Genomic DNA, 17275 nt, shown 5'->3' with positions numbered 1-17275 from the left:
GAAAAGGCATAAAAAAAACAAAACTTAAATTGTAAATGCTATTTGAAATTTGAGGCACGCTTGTGTGTGCGTATGCGTGTGCAGCTGATTCCACTTAAATTTTGTAGTGACTTTAAGTTTAAGCTTTTCTTTAAACAAAAAGTTTTAGGAAATCGCAATAAATAACAGCGGAACTCATCAGCCTAATACCAAGGGAATTCGCATGATAAGAAATATGAAATGTATATATATATATATATATATATGTACATGTGCTTGTTAATTAAACGTTTGTGGACATAGCGTTCAGAAATGGGCAAGTGATATTCATAGAAGAATTTGAATTTGGCGCGTTTTGTAATTACTCAATATGAAAGCACAACGTTGGCAACGTTAAGTTCATAGCATGCGTTGCCAACTATTATTAACTATCGATATGTTTGGCTTTAGCACAATTTGACGATTGAACGACTTAGTTCGGCTCATGAACTATGAACTATGAGCACTGACCAAAGAACAGTGCTATGAGTTAATTGCTCACTTAATAGATAATTAAAATTATATTATAAATGTATTCGCCTTTTTATATTTATATCTTCATTTTTAGTAAATTATTTAATTAAATTGAATTGAATCGTAACAAAGCCAGAATATGTTTTATTTATACGGTGATATATATATAATATATATATATGTATATTTATTTTTAATCTTTTTCACTTTTCTTTTGTTAGTTAATCTTAGTGGCTTATTTACAAATTTTTTTTTCAAATTTAACGTGTTGAATAATAAAATACTAAATGCGTTTGGTATTTGAAAAACTGGCTGAACAATCTGTTAAAAGGAACTAGTTCTATCGATAGAAAGCAAGCGCCAAGCGAAAAGAACGTTCGAAAAAAGACTCCTGTCAAACAGAAAAAGGCTCGCGTGAAATTAATAAACAACAAACAGAATAAAAGTCGGTAAAATGAGTCCGCTTCGCTGTCACGATGGTGTCGACACACTTAGCAGCAGCAGCAGCCGCAGTAATAATAACAACAACAATCAGAATGGCGATTCGCCTATTCTGTCCGCGGTGCTGCCCGCACAGGAGGCGGCGCTTGCGCAGGCGATTAGCTACGTGCGTGACTTTAGCAGCCAGGCGGCTGCGTATCATCAACTGAAGACCGAGGAGTCGCTGGTGCATCTGCAGCGCAGCATCGCCTTGCTGGGCACCAAAGTGCAGCCGCATTGCTTTGCACCAACTCCTGGCCAACTGGAGCTGGCCAAATTCTTCATCGATTTGCATGCACTGATGAGCACCCTAGACGCGGACTGCGAGGCCATGTGGAGCTGTGTCTCCCTGCTGCAGCATTGCAGCAGGAACTTGGAGGCTCGTCTCGCTATCGTGCAAAATTATTGCTTTGTGCCGCTGCTGAGCTACTTGCTGAAGCGAACGGAGCGGCCTGAGCGCGTGCAGCGCCTGCTGCTGCTGTTGCAGGATCTCACATATGGCATACGTATTGGATGGGAGGAGCCGTATCTGGTGGTGCTGCTGGAGCATCTGGTCGATCTGCTGCACAACGTTGAGGAATGCGACACTAGCGCCACAAACGTCGACAATTCACAGGCGCAGCTCGCCCTGTCGATACTCGTGAATCTCTGCTACAAGAACTTTGTGGTGCTCTTTCTCTTTCTGCGCAGCGTCAACATCTCCAGCTTCAGCAAGCGCATACAGAACCATGGCCTGCTGGCCTACAAAATGCTCATCATCCTGTCCGAGGATGTGCACTCCCTGGAACAGCGGGAATTGCATACATTCCTGCGCACTGCCTTTGCCGGCATCGAGGATTGCCTGAAGCAGTGGCATGTGCCACAGTTGCGCCACATTGTGGACTTTCTGCTGGACGCACAGTGCCATGCCGGATTGCAGCGTGCAATGCTGAGCTACTCGCACTACTGCGAGGACACTGAGCGGCTGTTGAATGTCAGTTGGAATCCCGATCTCTGTTATAGATACCTAATCTCTCCCTCCCTCTCTTTCTCTGTAGCAAATTGAGGCGCGACGCCAGCTGGACGACTCGAACGAGGATATGCGCAAGCAACAGCAGCTCTGCCTGCAGCTACTCATGCAGCTCATCAGCCACGTACTGCAGCTGTCCGAGGACAATAGCATCATAAGCCTGGATGCCATCACGCCGCGCATTTACGAGCTGGTTTGCGACTGGCTCGAGTCGGATCTGTGCGGCGTGGCGGCCATTGAGCTGCTCGGCTCGCTGCTGAAACTGGACAAACGGGCCACAATCGTGCAGCTCATTGCCAAGGAGCCGGCCAATGTGGTCAAGCTGATGGCCAGGGCGGAGCGCAGCGAGACAAAATCCGCCCATGTCTCGGCCATACTTCGGCTGCTGCTCTTGCTGCTGTGCGAGTCCAAGACCGAGAAGCTGGTGCTATCCAAAATATCTGAATCCTATTTCGATAAGATACTGGCCGCGCCAATGGCGCTGCTCCCGCAAATGCTGAGCTGCCAGACCCTGGCCCAATCCGAGGTGGAGAAGGCCATCTATTGCCTGCTGCTGTTGATCAACTTTGCCAGCATTGCCAAGAAGGCCTACTTGGACAAGTGCTGTGCGCTGCTCGAGCAGCCGCAGCTCCAGTACGCTCTGGCTCGTGCCATGCTCAGCGGCAACGAGAAGCTCGTGGCAGCCATGCTCCAGATAGCGCAATTCGAGCACTTCCCCAAGGCAGCTGTTGCCAAGGTAGGCCAGCTTCAAGTCAAATGCACCTGCTCTTATATCTCTCAACCTTCCAATTGATTCCTTTCGATTTACAGTATGTATCCCGCATTGGCAGCAGTGGCCAGGGCTCGCCCACCGCCAGCAGCGAGCAAGCGGAGCAGTGGCGCAATTTGAGCGCCATTCTGAAGAGCCATCGCACCTTCATGGACAGGGAGCTGGCGCAGCGCGTGAGCACACTCATCGACACCATTGGCCAAACGTTGCGTCGCAATGAGCTGCAGTCGGCGCCTGTGTCGCAGGTGATCGAGTTGTACAATCATCGCATCGACAGCCTCAACTGCACCACCCACAACATGCAGCAGCGTCTGGAGCAGGCCAGCGTTCAGCTGTGCAACAGCACGCAGCAAATAAATGCACAAAATGCAGAGCTGGAACGCTTTCAGACCAAGAACTTTGAGCTGCTCATCAGCCAGGAACGGTGAGGGACCGTCACCCAAACAACTCCAGCTCTAGCTGCAGCTAATCTCACTTTGTCTTCTTATCTTTGGCAGTTTGCAAACTCAGTGCAAGGATCTCAAAGCGCAGGCGGCGCAACTGAAGACAAATCTCAGCGACTTGCTCAAACGTTGGTCGGAAACATCCGAGCATCTGCAGGCCAGCGAACGTCGTCTTTCGGTCAAGCAGTCGGAGATTGCGGGCCTGCAAAAGGACTGCGAGGAGCTGCGCCGCAATCTCGCTGCCAAAAGCGAGGAGCTCGCCAAACTGGAAGCGCTCAGCAAAGATAATGTAAGCATTAAGCATCACAACAAGTGTCAGCCATGATATTAACAACTCTTGCTCTGTTAGTGCTCCCGCATCGAAAAGCTAAAGAAGTCCGTGATTGCCTACGAGCAGGACATCAAGGAGAAGCTACGCACCATTGACGAACGCACCACGGAGCTGGCCAAGACGCAAAAAGCGCTCGAGGAGCAGCGTGAGGCACGCAAGAAATCGGAGGATCTGGTCAGCGTGCTGGAGACACAGCTCCAGGAGAAGAAGGAACAAATCGAGAATCTCGAAATGGAGCAAAAGGAGACAGAGGACCTACGCAAGACCATCCTCAGCCTCATGGAGAGCAAAAAGCCCAAGCGCAAAGCCTAAATCTAAATCACCATAGTAAATGTCTTCAATATGTAGCCACTTTTTTTTTTTACCACCCACCTAATTGACTAAGTTGTGTTTAGTCTGACAATTGCGCGCGTATAAAACACAATTACATCTTGTTTAGTATTAACTAAAATAAAACAAAATTTCCAAGCGATTTTTTTAAAGAGTAAAATTCAATTTTCTGACAGCAATGGAAGGTATCAAAGACATCGTAGAGCTATGAGATCCCCATATAAAGTATAATTGGGAAATCATATATTGATAGCATATGCATATATTATATTTATATATTCTTGAGCCAAGTTGAGTTGGCTGAAATGCCAGCTTTATTCAAGAACTTTTCTAACTGACTGCTCTTACTCATATATATACAGATAGATACAAATATATGTATATCGATCGTTTCTCTCTCCAGTTAGCTCCAATTAAAACTCGGTTGTTATTCAAGCGTTTTCTTTGTATATACAATTTTAATGCAATTTACAGCAACTGGCATGAACAGTACAATGAAATGGTTTGTTGTTGCCAGCGGTTGTTGTTGTTGTTGTTGTTGTAGCGCAAATGATCAATCAAAATAATAATAAGAAAATAAAAAGAGAAGCAAACAAGTCCATTACAAATTCCAATTTAACCGAAACAAAATTAATAATGTTATATGTATAATAATGTGGTAGGATAAAAGCAAGATAATATATATTAAATATTATATAAATTACAAAATAGTGCATTATACATGGGATTTGCATGTGTGTACTTGTGTCTGTCTGTGTGTGTGTGTGTGTTTATCAAATTTACTAAATGTTCACTAAATTGTGCACATGCACAATCATCAACTATAGGTTCTTAAATAACTAACACCAGCTCACATTGCTCAGGAACAGGAACGTCTGCTCAAGCGTTAAGGAAGAATTCTTGGAAAATAAATCTCATATATATAAACGTTATATATATATATATAATTTATATAAGTAAAAAAAAAAAACATTGAAAGCGCAGCTCAGGAAGCAAATGTTACAATAGTTAAATGGAAGTGAAACAAAGCTAAAATGAAAACTCACAAAATGTTTAAAAATTGGAATGGCTGCAAATTTCGTTATGTATAATCAGAGTGGCATATGTATATATGTATTGATACAGATATATCTATACTTACATACATATCTATCTAGCAATATATACAGCTCGCGGTTTGGAAGCAAGTCCGAGACAAAAGTGGAGTAAAATGTTGCGGGAGCGTTGTTTAGCAACAACAAATTGGCAAACTTTTCAAATTACAGTTAAGACAATATTACAATATATATATATACACATACATACACATAAATATGTATATGCATATACATACATTTATATAGATTGGGTATCAAAAATTATATGCTAAATGTATTCCATGTAATGTCTGCAATATATATCTATATATATATATATATATCTACTTGTGTGTGTGTTTTTGTGTGTGCCGACTGTTGACTACTACTTGATCACCCACTCTTGCTCCCTCCTTGCGCTCTTTGTCAATCCAATGCCAGAGACACGTTCGCTTAGGAGCCAAAGTGCTCCTTGTCCTGATCGATGGTAGCAAATTCGTAGCTGCCACGCCCATCGAATTGCAAATAGTAATCGTGATGCACCCAGAGGGATTTACGATGCGACACAGTGAAGAGCGTAATGCCCACCTCACGGCAATAGCTGTACATCTTGCCCTCAACATCGACGGACACGGCGCTGGTGCACTCGTCCAGTATGGCGAACTGCGGCTTGTGGTAGAAGAGACGGGCCATGGCAATGCGCTGCTTCTCGCCACCAGAGAGCACATCGATCCAGTCCTCGATCGCATCGAGTCCATTCTCGCGCTGCTCCAAATACGTTAGCTGCACAATGTCCAGGAAGTGCAACAGATCCTCATCCGATTTGCCCAGACGACGCATATCGTCGCGTGTATGGGGATAGATGATCTGTGGAAAGAGAAAGGGGAAGAGCGAGAAAGAGAGGTTATGAATAATTGTGATGACTGCAAAAGAGAAAGAGCGACAGGGGCACAGAACGTCGGACAGAGAAAACGAGAGGAAGAAAAAGACATATAGAAAGAGAGATACATATATAGATTCAAAGGGAGACAGACATATAAAAAGGAGAAAAACGAGAATGTTAGACTGCGATAGAGAAATATAGAAAGAGATATACAGCAAATATGCAATATATAAAATATTAAAAGAGTAGCAGATATACAATATAAACTGAATAGTGAAAGAGACAGAAGGAAAGGGAAAAGAGACAGATAGATAGATTAAAAATTAGACAGACAAATAGAAGGGAGGAGAATGAGAACGTCAGACAGTGATTGAGAAATATAAACTGCATAAGCTGAATAGTGAAAGAGAGAGAAAGAGGGAGAGAGAGACAGCCTATCTAGCTTTATGGGGCATGCCCAGAGCATAGCTCTACAGCTTATGGATAGGAAATGAGCAAAGAGAGCTTGGCTGGAGATTCAAATATAATTCGCCCATTACCTGATCTCGCAAGCTGCCCAATGTCATGTACGGACGCTGGGGAATGTAGAAGAGTTTGCCGCGCGACGGCTTGGTAACCTTGCCACCCCACGTGGGCCAGAGCTCGCCGAGAATGCGGAAGAGCGAAGACTTGCCACAGCCATTGGGTCCGCAGACGAGGACATTGGTGCCCGATCTACAATGAAAGAGCAAATGCCCAAATGAAATAAAATGGATACTGGAGCGACCCACACACTCTACTCACTTCACTTCAAAGGTGAGCTCCTTCAGCAGAATATCGCCATTGGGCGTGACCAGGGGCACCTGCTCGAACCGTATGATATTGTCCTCGAAGCACATGATGCCCTTGTTGGGGCCGAAGCTGCTGGCGGTGGCATTGGGGCCGCCGTTCTGCGTGATGCTGTTCCCATTGACCATGGTGCGCTCGTAGGTGCCCTTGTTGAGATCGCTCAGCACCTTGATCAGTTCGGTCATGCGGGCCGTAAAGCCGGCCAAGCGGGACATCTCACGGCCAGCCAACACCAGCCGGCCAATGGCCTCGGCCAGCTTGACCAGCATCCGGCCGTATGTGTAATAGGCCTGCAAACGCTGTCCGCTATTCTCGCCGGACAGCAGCGGATGGTTCTCCGAGAAGAAGGGCAGGGACACAGCATAGAAGCCCACAATCGAAGCGAAATCTAAAAGAAAATATTCAAAGAGAATTTAAGTATAGGATTATGTAATAGATATGGTAATAGTAATTACAGACAGATATAAATCAACATATAACTCACATTTGCCAATGATGTTGTCGATGATGCCCATGCTGACACGGAACTCGAGGAACTTGCGCAGATGCGATCGCAGCTTCGAGTAGCTGGCGAGGAGAGTCAGTTTCTCGCGGACATTGCCCTGGTAGAAGGCGACCTCCTCGGAGTTAGTGATCAGCCTGCTGTTCACATAACGGAATTCACCCTCCAGCTTCTGCTCCTCGACGGTCAGACGGCCCGTTGGACGACGCAAACGTGTGAGGAATACGCCAGCAAACAGCAGATACAGCATCAGTATGGACGGTGTCTTTCCGCCCAGATTAACGGTCAGCCTGTACACATAGATGAAGATATCCAGCACCGGCTTGCTGATGTTCGAATACAGATCTGTGGCACTCTCACAGAACTTGTCGATGTCAGTGGTCAGGAGCTGATCGGCATTCGCTATTCGGTTATCCAAATTCGACATTTTGTAGTACGTATAGCCACTGAATAGGGAGGCGAGAGATGGAAAGTTCGAATTGGATTAAATATACAGATATAGGTAAATATATATATAGACAAATATGTTGAGGAGTTGCAAGAGTCGTTCTTTTCTTTCATTCCCAACTAAAATGGGAGCTCTACTCAGAGAAAAAACAGATGAAAGATCTATGAGATTCATATAAAAAAGATTTCCCTATATTTCTGACAAGCTGAAAATCGATATTATACATAATATATTTAAAAACTTTAGCTTCTATCTACATCTTCCATATATAGATGTGAACTACTTGTTACTAAGTTCCTCATTAGTAAAAGCTTTATACTAAAACCTCTACACAGTCGCAGCAGCTTTCATTAAGAACGAATTGCTGGATCATAGATCTAGCCCAAGTTTAATTATGTCAAAGTATATTTGATCTTTAGAGTATTACGTCTAATGAGCTCTCGCCCTCGGCCTGTCTGCCTCTCCCTCTCTCTCCCTCTCTCTGCCTCTCTCCCTCTGTCGCTCTCTCCGCAAGTCATAAGTGCGTCCAAAAATAAATTATTAAGATCATAGATCATTAGATATACGAGTAGGCGATGGCATGTGCTGGGAGACATTCGAGTTTGGGTCTGAGTCTGGGTCCTGACTCGACATAGCCACAATCAATAATTATATTATTATATTATAATGCTTAAAGCTTATTTTGAAAAGTAGAAGATTGCATTGTTGACACAGTTGTTAAATAATTATGTGATTTTTTATATCATTATATCATACTTTCAAATTTTCCTATATACATATAGTACTGCTTTTTCCTTCCCATTTCCAATTTTCAATTAGAAAATGTAGAAATTTCTCATTTTCAATTAATTGTCAGTTTAATACTTTCTTTCATTTCCTTCTCTCTTTAAACTTTCTATCTTTGATCAAGATTCTCTCGTACATTCTCTAGATCCTTTATCTCTACTTACTTGAGGTACTGATTGTACAAATGATGGGTTAGATTTGTGCGAAAACGCAGCTTCAGCTCGCCCAGACTCCACTTCAGCACATTCGTAACCACAGAGATCTACAAAGAGCAATTCTTAGTGAAGGCCATATTGAGAATCAATTGCGCACTTACCGCTGGTAGCGCGGCTAGATATTTCAGTAGAGCCGTCTTAAATTTGGCCCGATTCATATGTATTATGGTGCTCTCCACAACGGTCGCATTCTGTATCATCCAAATGTCACTGACGGAGCGACCAATCAGCGAGCCAGCGATCAACAGCAACAGACCCGTCTCAATGCTCCAGAATCTGGGTATGAGTATGGCTAAAGATAAGTGCAAGAATATGATCATTAGCGATTTCAAGCTCTTTATCGGTATTATTTATTACTTACGCAGCAGCTGCCTCAGCTGTTTGAAGAATACTGAATTCACATGTGCCTTGCTCGATTTTTTGTCCTTCTTCTCCGATATGGTATACTGAATTTTTTCCTCATAGGCAGATTTCCTGTGAAAAATAGAATTGTATTTGTGATATTTGGATTTCTTTATTATATATATTACTATTTTACTATTTTCAAATATTTATGGAATCTGTTTATAATTCTCTCGAATATTAATAATAATCTTAAGCTAGTCGAAAAGGTAACTTTAAAATGGGTTTCAGAATGTTGTCAAAATTCTTTATAAAAATAACACACGCAAAACTGAGAATTTTCTATTTGATTGTAGTTTCAGGTTTCGCAACTACTTTGAATCTGGGAATTCTACACAGACCTTGTAACAGCTATACGGCTATCATTTATCCCATTCGTCAAACTGTTATTATAGTGTATTACTATACATTAACTGCACATACATACATACGTACATAGATATATATGTATATTGTTATATATACATATAGGTAAGTTGATACTACATACTATTAAAGTCCATTTAAACTGCATTTTAATGATTATATTGGAATTGCAAAGTATTGCAGCTGGTTCTTCCAGAAAACAGAATGAGGTAGGTCTGTTTTTATGATAATTAAATAGCATATGCATATATAAATTTGTATATATGTATATGTATGTGTGCACATAGAATATACGATTATATATACCTGATTACTGAGCTATCATTAAGACTGCACTTAATCACGATTGAGATATTACTCATGTTTTATTCCCTGAAAACGAGAAGTTACGGCTCTTTTGCATTTATTTTGTATTTAGAGACGTGGCATACTCTATAAAAAGTAATTTATTATTCTATATACAATATATGTATGTATGCATATATATATTTTATCATCTGTGCGTACACATGAACCTAGTTATCTAGGAAGCTACAAGGCTGGAGATATAAATAAACTAAGCAATAGAAGTTTATCATTTATTTCCGATAACCCGTTCTATTTATCTCTATAGATAAAACTGGATATTTTATTGAGACAATAATAGAAAATCCAAAGTCTTTTAAGCAATTTTTTTTATTGTTTAGCACATCATATTTCATATAGTATGCCATCCAGTATCCCAGTTGTATGTGTGCCTAGAGGGTAACTTCTAGTCGGCTACACTTGAATGCAACAACCTCTTTTGCTCATTTGATTGATATCTTAATTGCTTTGCACGGATCCGGATGTAATGTAGCCGATCAAAAGGTCAGACACTTTCATATTTATGCGTATGTGTGTGTGTGTGTGGATTGTGGAACGCGTCTGTGGGTGGCCATCAAGACACAAAGTGCAAAGCTCGCTTATCAGAAAGGTGTTTGGAAAGGCCAGCGTATATCAGCGGCTTATCGTGTCTTGTGGACTGTGATTATGAAATCTATATATGTATGTATATATATGTGTGTGTGTGTGCCTCGACTGTGGAACCTGTGGGTGGCAGTGAAAAGACAAAGTGCAAAGTGCCCGCTCGCATTCCACTGCGGCTGTGGACCGAGCAGCCTCATACGAATTTGATGATTGGCGATGACTTGCACTTAATTCTGTAGACATAACATTCTTTTTCAGGCTTCTTCTTTTCTTCCTATTCTCTTTCATCATTAGTTGTTGCTGCTGCTATTTGTGTGTGGGCAAAGTGTTGAGGTTTTATTGCTGATTTGCTCATTTCTATCAATTCCAACGCATTGACACACGCACACACACACACACATACATACACATATGCATTGTGTTTATATTAAAACTATTGTTGAGTGCGAGTGTGTGAGTGAGCATGTGTGGGGCAAGGGGTGAGACGTGTAACACGTGTTCGGGTCCGTAGGTCGGTCAATCGCATTTGATGATCAACGATGCCGTTGACTCGTATTTTCGTATTTACTTCTAATACTAGAGATGTGCACAAAGTCAGCGCGTGAGCAGCTATGAACAATAAGAATATATCAATTGCCATCTACTGCTATGCTCATAGTAGTGCGACTAGGCACTACACAACATGTTTGGTGATAAACAAAATATTTTGTAAACATTTTGAAATGTGTAACTACAATATGTTATTGTTTGATAGATTAAGATGTTACTCTTAGCTCTAAGATGTTACTCTTACTCTTAGCTCTTACTCTTAGATGCTCATAGAAATAGTAGTGCTTAATAAAATAGATGGCAAAACCATTTAAGACTAGTCTAACTCTATATAGTCATTTCATATCTTAAAATTTCCTTCTGTGACACGATACTTGCGTCAGCGGCCATCGCTAATGCGATATTTGTAACATATTCCTAATCTGATTGGAGTCTTGAGTGGTTCTCTTTCGACTTGCTGTTGCTATCAGCTGTTTTAGCTGTCGCTAATTATTGTGATTAATCTGCTTAATCAGACGATCGTTAACATGAGACCCAAAAGCCATAGTGCAAAGGGTAAGCCAAATGCAGCAACAATGCGAAACGCCACACTTAAGAGCATAGTAATCTGCCCAATAAAAAATTCAAACACTGTTGAGTCTATAAGGTAAAAACATAAAAACAGATACACACACATGTGCATATGTGTGTGTGTGTGTTTGTGTGGTATTTGTGCATGTTCATTTTATACGATTGGCTTTTCGTCTGATTTCTTGCCTCTTGAAGTTTGGCCAAGCAGATTTGTTGATTAACACAACAACAAAGAAGACTACAAAGCAAAAGAAACGTCAGAGAAAGAAACACATACACACACACACACACACACACATACACACGCACATGACTGTGGGTTTTGCTGCCGGTATTTTATTGCCGTCGCCGCTTTGTTTGACCAACAACAAGGCAGCCAGCTTAACACTAACACACATACACACATATATATACATGTAAGTGTTTGTGTGTATTTGTGTGAAATATGGATAGATTGGTAACGGCAACTTTTTCTCCGAGTACAAAGTTCAAAAATCATGTCTCATCTATATGCTTCTATGAATATACATATAAGGGCATAAATATCTAATAATATATGCATATATACATATGTACATGCATACATATGTATATACATTTGATCAATTTTGTTACACATTTGCTTACTCTTACTCTCACACACCGTTCAGTACATTCTAATTAGTTATATTTAACGCTTGGCACAATTTAAAAGCGAAATGGAGGGCGCGAACAAGTGCATGTGTCAAGCACTTTGAATTATGCTAATTTTCCAAGCAAAGCAAAAAAAAAAATATTCAACAGCATTCAAATAGGCCAAGCAACAGCTGTTGCCCAGCAATGTTAACAGTAATCGTTGCCGTTAAGCGTACGTAAATCTGTCAATCAAAACTGCAATTTCCCATCATATCTCTTATACGCAGCGCATGTATGTTTGTGTGTACCCATGTATGTGTGTAAGTGTTCCATGAATGACCGCGCTTTTTTTTACCACTTGTATTTATGTATGTATTGCGCAACAGCCGGCAAAGCGAGAATAAAATGTACGTTATATATGTATGTATGTATTTATATACCTGTAGAATGCCAGGCAGAAATTAACATTCATTCTGGCATGTGTATGCGAAATATAAAGACGGAACAGACAAATGCGAACGGTAACTACATATATATCTATGTATGTATATAAATACAAAGAAACCACAAATCACTCATCACTTTATACATATTGCGAAATATGAATGCATAAACAAAGCAAATTTAATTGCTGCTTTCTCTATATTTATGAAAAGATTGTATATCGAATTCACAGTAATTAGAATTTGATTACATTTGCAATACTGTTGCACCACGCGAACGCAATTTCTTGGAAGCATAGCGAAACTGAAACGCATGTTCGCCTCTCAGTATAAGAGCATGCAATTTGACAGCACGCGCTTGCTCTCTGATGCCCTCTCAATCTCTTGCTGTCTTCTCTGAAGCCAAGCAATGCAATGCAATGCTTATTACGTCTGCATACACACATACATTTACACGCATGTACGTGTATGTTATGCTTCAAATCATTGATACTCATTGGCGGCAGGCGCTCTCCTTCTCCTTCTTCTTCGTATTCCGCTAGTGCAACACGCACGCATGCACGCACACATGTAGGAATTCATGCAAATTGAGAAATGTAAACAAGCTCAGGCCGGCATTTGACTGTGCTTTGCAGATGTGTATAGAGATGTGCATGTGTGTGTGTGTCTCTCTCTCTCTGTTTATATTTACTTTGATTGGATTTTCGCTACTACTGCCGCCGCCGCCGTCGCCGCAACAATATGTCAAAGTTGTTGCACTTTTGCACATCGATTTGCATGAAATGCTTTTTTATATTAGTGAAAATTCACAATGCAAATCGAATGTGCAAATGCGACAGAAGAGAACGGATAGGGGATGAAGGTCGATTTAAAGCTACAGGTTGCAGCGCAGTTAATTAACGGTATGGGTCACAAGTGGCAGCATATAAATATTTATCGATATCGACTGCAACAAAATGAGCTAAACGGAGTTACATAATAAATCAAACAAAACAGTTGCAATAATTTACAGATATACTAATTTATATTATGAACACATATAGAATAAAAAAAATAAAACTAATTAACAAATGCTAAGCAACACGTACATATATTTTTTCTAATTACAAATTTCTCCGTTGTCTTTTATGACTAATCGCTTAGATAAAAAGCCAAACCAACCCAACCCAACTATTTTGATCCCTTTACTATTGCAGGAATTTTATTGACAGAACCACACACATACACACATACATGCATTTGCATGTAGAAATATAGATATCAGGCATCGATAAATATAAATATGTATTCCCTCATTTCATAGCTTAGCCAACTACTCAAACTAATTGTAAACGTCATGCAAACAAAATGCGATCACAAGCTCAATTTATGAGACCAAAAGCTTTCAGCATATTGTTATATATACATTAATTTATTTAACATACATATACATATGTATGTATATGTATGTATATACAGTAACAACACATACATTCATGCATACGTGTGTACACGCGTATTCTAAGGGACCGATAACAATATTTGGTGGGAAACGTGTAGCGACTTAGCTTAACGTTTCCTGTAACAACAGCCACTCAGTCGTGGCGAGTACCGAGGTTTGGCACACCTGAAGATTAGATATCAGCTAATGGCACTAATAGGTGCAATTCATAAAATGAAGGAACCTACGTGGACATATATGTATATATATCGACCTTTCCACTTGCCGACACGTGAAACCTGCATGAAGTAAACCCATTTTGAAAATTGTTGACTTAGATTATATGTATATACACATAGCCGAAATTGAGCAAAAATATCTATGATCTAAGAGTAAAGAAATTGCCCAATTTATATATACATCGATATATATACATAAATTAGTAGTTGCTACTCTCGGTTAGATATGGCACGAGCAAGCAATGGTCCATCTTTAGCAGCAGTGAACAAGAGGAAGACAAACGCGAAAGGGAATAGCAATTACAGCAATTACGAGCACTCGATCAGCTGTGAAGCAATCGCATTTGGCATCTTGTTGCTGCTGACGTCCTTGGATTGAAGCTGCAAAATGGGCCAAAAGAAAAAAAAAAACAAAAACAAAAAAAAAAACCTGTTGGGAGCTACAGACTGTGTGCCTAAGAGTCGCATCGTACGATCCACACGCACACAAAACCCAAGCGAACGTCACGTCAAGTGCGGCTAGTGCTGACATATTTGGCCATTTTCTAGCTTATTTCTGGACATTTACAAATTTCTGCCGCAGATAGGTGAAAAATATTTATATCAAAATATATTAGACAAAGTGGACAAGTATATACAATTACACAAAAGCAAGCTCATTTCATTATTGAAGCTATCAGTCAGAAATGTCTAGCTAGGGTTTTTGCCCTTCAAGCTGTGCCAGCACTTGCTGCCACGGCGCACATTAAAACAATCAAATTAAAAATATTTCAGTCAATGTCAAACACTTTCGTGGCGCAGCCAAGACCTTGCCCAATGTTTGTACGTTTTATATATAAATATATATAGCATACCTCTTGTTATTGGATATTTTGCCATATGCAATTATCCATAGAGCTGCCGTCATGCCCGCCGCGCCAACAATTGCGCTTTGGTTCTGCGCTAATTTGCTCAGAGCTGGAGCCATTTTAATTGGGCGAAAGTATTTGCACTCTTTCGCACCGATACACGCACGTACACACGCACTCGCTCGCACTCACGTGCAAAACGTAACAAACAAACAAATAAAGAAAAAAAAAAAGAACCAAAATAGGAGGAAAACAGAACTATCGTACGCTTGTTGTTGTTGTTGGCTTCTTGGTAGTGTATCCTGTGCGACAGACCTGTGCTTTGTGCTCACTCAAACAGCCCTGTTACCAGTGCGTAAGCGTGTGTTTTGTGTGTGTGTGTGCGTGTATGTTTGTTAAAAAGGTAAACTGTCGCAGATACTGGCGTTGCACTTTTATTTACATAGGCATTAAATACTATGCATTGTGTTGGCCAGCAAATGCACTTTGATATAATTTAATTTCTTATATTATTTTTGTTGTAGATTTATTTCGTTGCACGACGGTATGTTCGGTCCAGTCAAGTGAGTTCTTCGACAATAAAATGGACTGATGAACAGTTAACAACTATATATATTAATAAGTTGGACTTGAATAAAATTATATTTCGTTTTGACGCAGCACACCCGCATTTAAACAAATACACGTCCGAGCTCCGGCGCAACAACAACAAATGTGAACGCTGGCGATGTGCACTGTCCACTATGGATGAGCGATATGGGAAACAACAATTATCGATAGCCCACGGGTGTTGGGAAAGTAAGAAAGCGCTGTTTAGCAGCACTGTCAGAGGAGGCGGCGAGCTGATTGTTAAGTTATCGAAATATTGTCGTTTCTGGCAACCAACAGCTGTTCCCATTTCATTGTCAAAATTCAAAACATTGGAGCACACTGGCGCTATTTGGTTCGGCTTCCCACATACATGCACACACATTCACACACACACAGAGAGACGCGCACACACACGGACACCTTGGAGAATTTATTTACGAAATCTTATTAGTGTATGTGGGGTATGTACACACAGAAATATGCGCAGATAAGTTTATTAATAATTTTTTCGCTTACATATATGCAAACACAAACGCACACATATACATGTGTGTACATTTGTGTATGTAATCAATTTGATTTCTCGCTTGAACCAAACGCGAAAATCACAACAAACGGATTAAAATCAACGCCAGTTGACAACCGTACAGCAGCAGCAGCAGCAGCAGCAGAAGCAGAAGCAGAAAGCAGAAGCAGCAAGAGCGGCAGCCGTGTTTGCTACCAATTAGATAATCAACTGCTGACCGACATACTATTTCCAATTGGACCAGGTGCGTATATCAACTGCAATAAGTGCAAAAATCGATTTTATCAAAAGTGCACGCCAAGCCAACTGCTCTTGATCTAATTACACAGATACACTCACACCAGTCAAACACAAAAACACACAGACACACATATGCAAGTACATGCACACGTATACAGACGCGAAAAGTAAATAATTTATAACAAAAAAGTCTTGGGGTTAAGTGCGAGAACGGTAAATAGTCATAAATTATAGCCTTTGATTCAATTTGCCGTTTTGCGTGCCGCCTCCAATTGGATTGCGTGCGAAACACCGCAATTCTCACCAATTTTCCCAATCGGCAGAGCGGCTAAACAAAAGCAACAGCTGGATTCCAATTAGGTTAGCTGATGTGTCAATTGGGAATTGTATTTCCACCTAAATATTTGACAAACTGCTCAATTAGTTTGGCGCCGCTTCTCTTTTGTTGCACCTGCGTTTATTAATTTTTTTGTTTGTTTATTTATATATTTTTTCTGTTACTTGTGGCTTAATTAAATACAATTCATATCTTATCTGCACGGGGCCAAATGCCGAATGCCATTTGCATAGTTGGACTCTTCCAACTGGAATATTGCAATTGGAGCAGCTGCTCTCATTGCATAACCAGATATCGCCAGTCCAATCAGATTATATTTAATATTCTATTGATTTCATGCATGTGCAGAACAATGGAGCTCAGTGGAGACATATGCTGGGCTATAAATATATGCGATAGCATTGTTGACGCGCCCTTTTAGCACCTGAACGCAGGTGCTAACTGATTTTTTTGATAACAGCATATTGATTATATTAATTTTGCTTTTTTTTATTTTTTTTTTATTTTATGTTGATTTATACACTCTTATAGTGCATATGTCCGTATATACACTGCGACAAATGTTGACTAAAAAGCAAAATTAACAAAG

The 17275-nt window shown here is 40.6% G+C and overlaps 3 protein-coding genes across 7 annotated transcripts in view; 2 read left to right on the top strand and 1 right to left on the bottom strand.

Moving 5' to 3' along the window:
• Positions 1-775: 775 nt before the first annotated feature.
• Positions 776-3996, top strand: LOC108618199 (uncharacterized). The gene is made up of 5 exons (XM_018014113.2): positions 776-1945; positions 2010-2717; positions 2792-3174; positions 3248-3482; positions 3543-3996. The coding sequence occupies exons 1-5, from the start codon at positions 947-949 to the stop codon at positions 3834-3836; spliced, it is 2619 nt and encodes an 872-aa protein (XP_017869602.1). The 5' UTR covers positions 776-946; the 3' UTR covers positions 3837-3996.
• Positions 3997-4484: 488 nt separating this feature from the next.
• Positions 4485-16146, bottom strand: Abcd3 (ATP binding cassette subfamily D member Pmp70). 4 transcript variants are annotated; one of them, XM_089475214.1, is made up of 8 exons: positions 16100-16146; positions 8954-9066; positions 8694-8884; positions 8542-8639; positions 7126-7589; positions 6597-7029; positions 6353-6527; positions 4485-5797 (listed from the first exon to the last, which is right to left on the bottom strand). In XM_089475214.1, the coding sequence occupies exons 1-8, from the start codon at positions 16129-16131 to the stop codon at positions 5384-5386; spliced, it is 1920 nt and encodes a 639-aa protein (XP_089331340.1). In that variant the 5' UTR covers positions 16132-16146; the 3' UTR covers positions 4485-5383. The 4 variants fall into 4 exon arrangements, with proteins under 4 accessions (XP_089331340.1, XP_017869615.1, XP_089331339.1 ...); XM_018014126.2 differs by lacking the exon at positions 16100-16146 and adding an exon at positions 14999-15757; XM_089475213.1 differs by lacking the exon at positions 16100-16146 and adding an exon at positions 12483-12529.
• LOC108618211 (alanine aminotransferase 1) overlaps positions 15860-17275 on the top strand; it is an 11000-nt gene continuing 9584 nt past the window's right edge. For both annotated transcript variants that reach the window (XM_018014132.2, XM_089475215.1), the window contains exons 1-2: positions 15860-16044; positions 16219-16353. The gene's annotated coding sequence lies outside the window, so the exon portion shown is untranslated. The remainder of the gene's footprint in view (positions 16045-16218; positions 16354-17275) is intronic.

Source organism: Drosophila arizonae, chromosome X (genome assembly GCF_054131065.1).
Source record: "Drosophila arizonae isolate 15081-1271.41 chromosome X, UAZ_ARI_1.0, whole genome shotgun sequence".
NCBI lineage: Eukaryota > Metazoa > Arthropoda > Insecta > Diptera > Drosophilidae > Drosophila > Drosophila arizonae.
The sequence above is the reverse complement of the archived record's forward strand: the minus strand, read 5'-3'. Positions and strand labels throughout refer to the sequence as shown.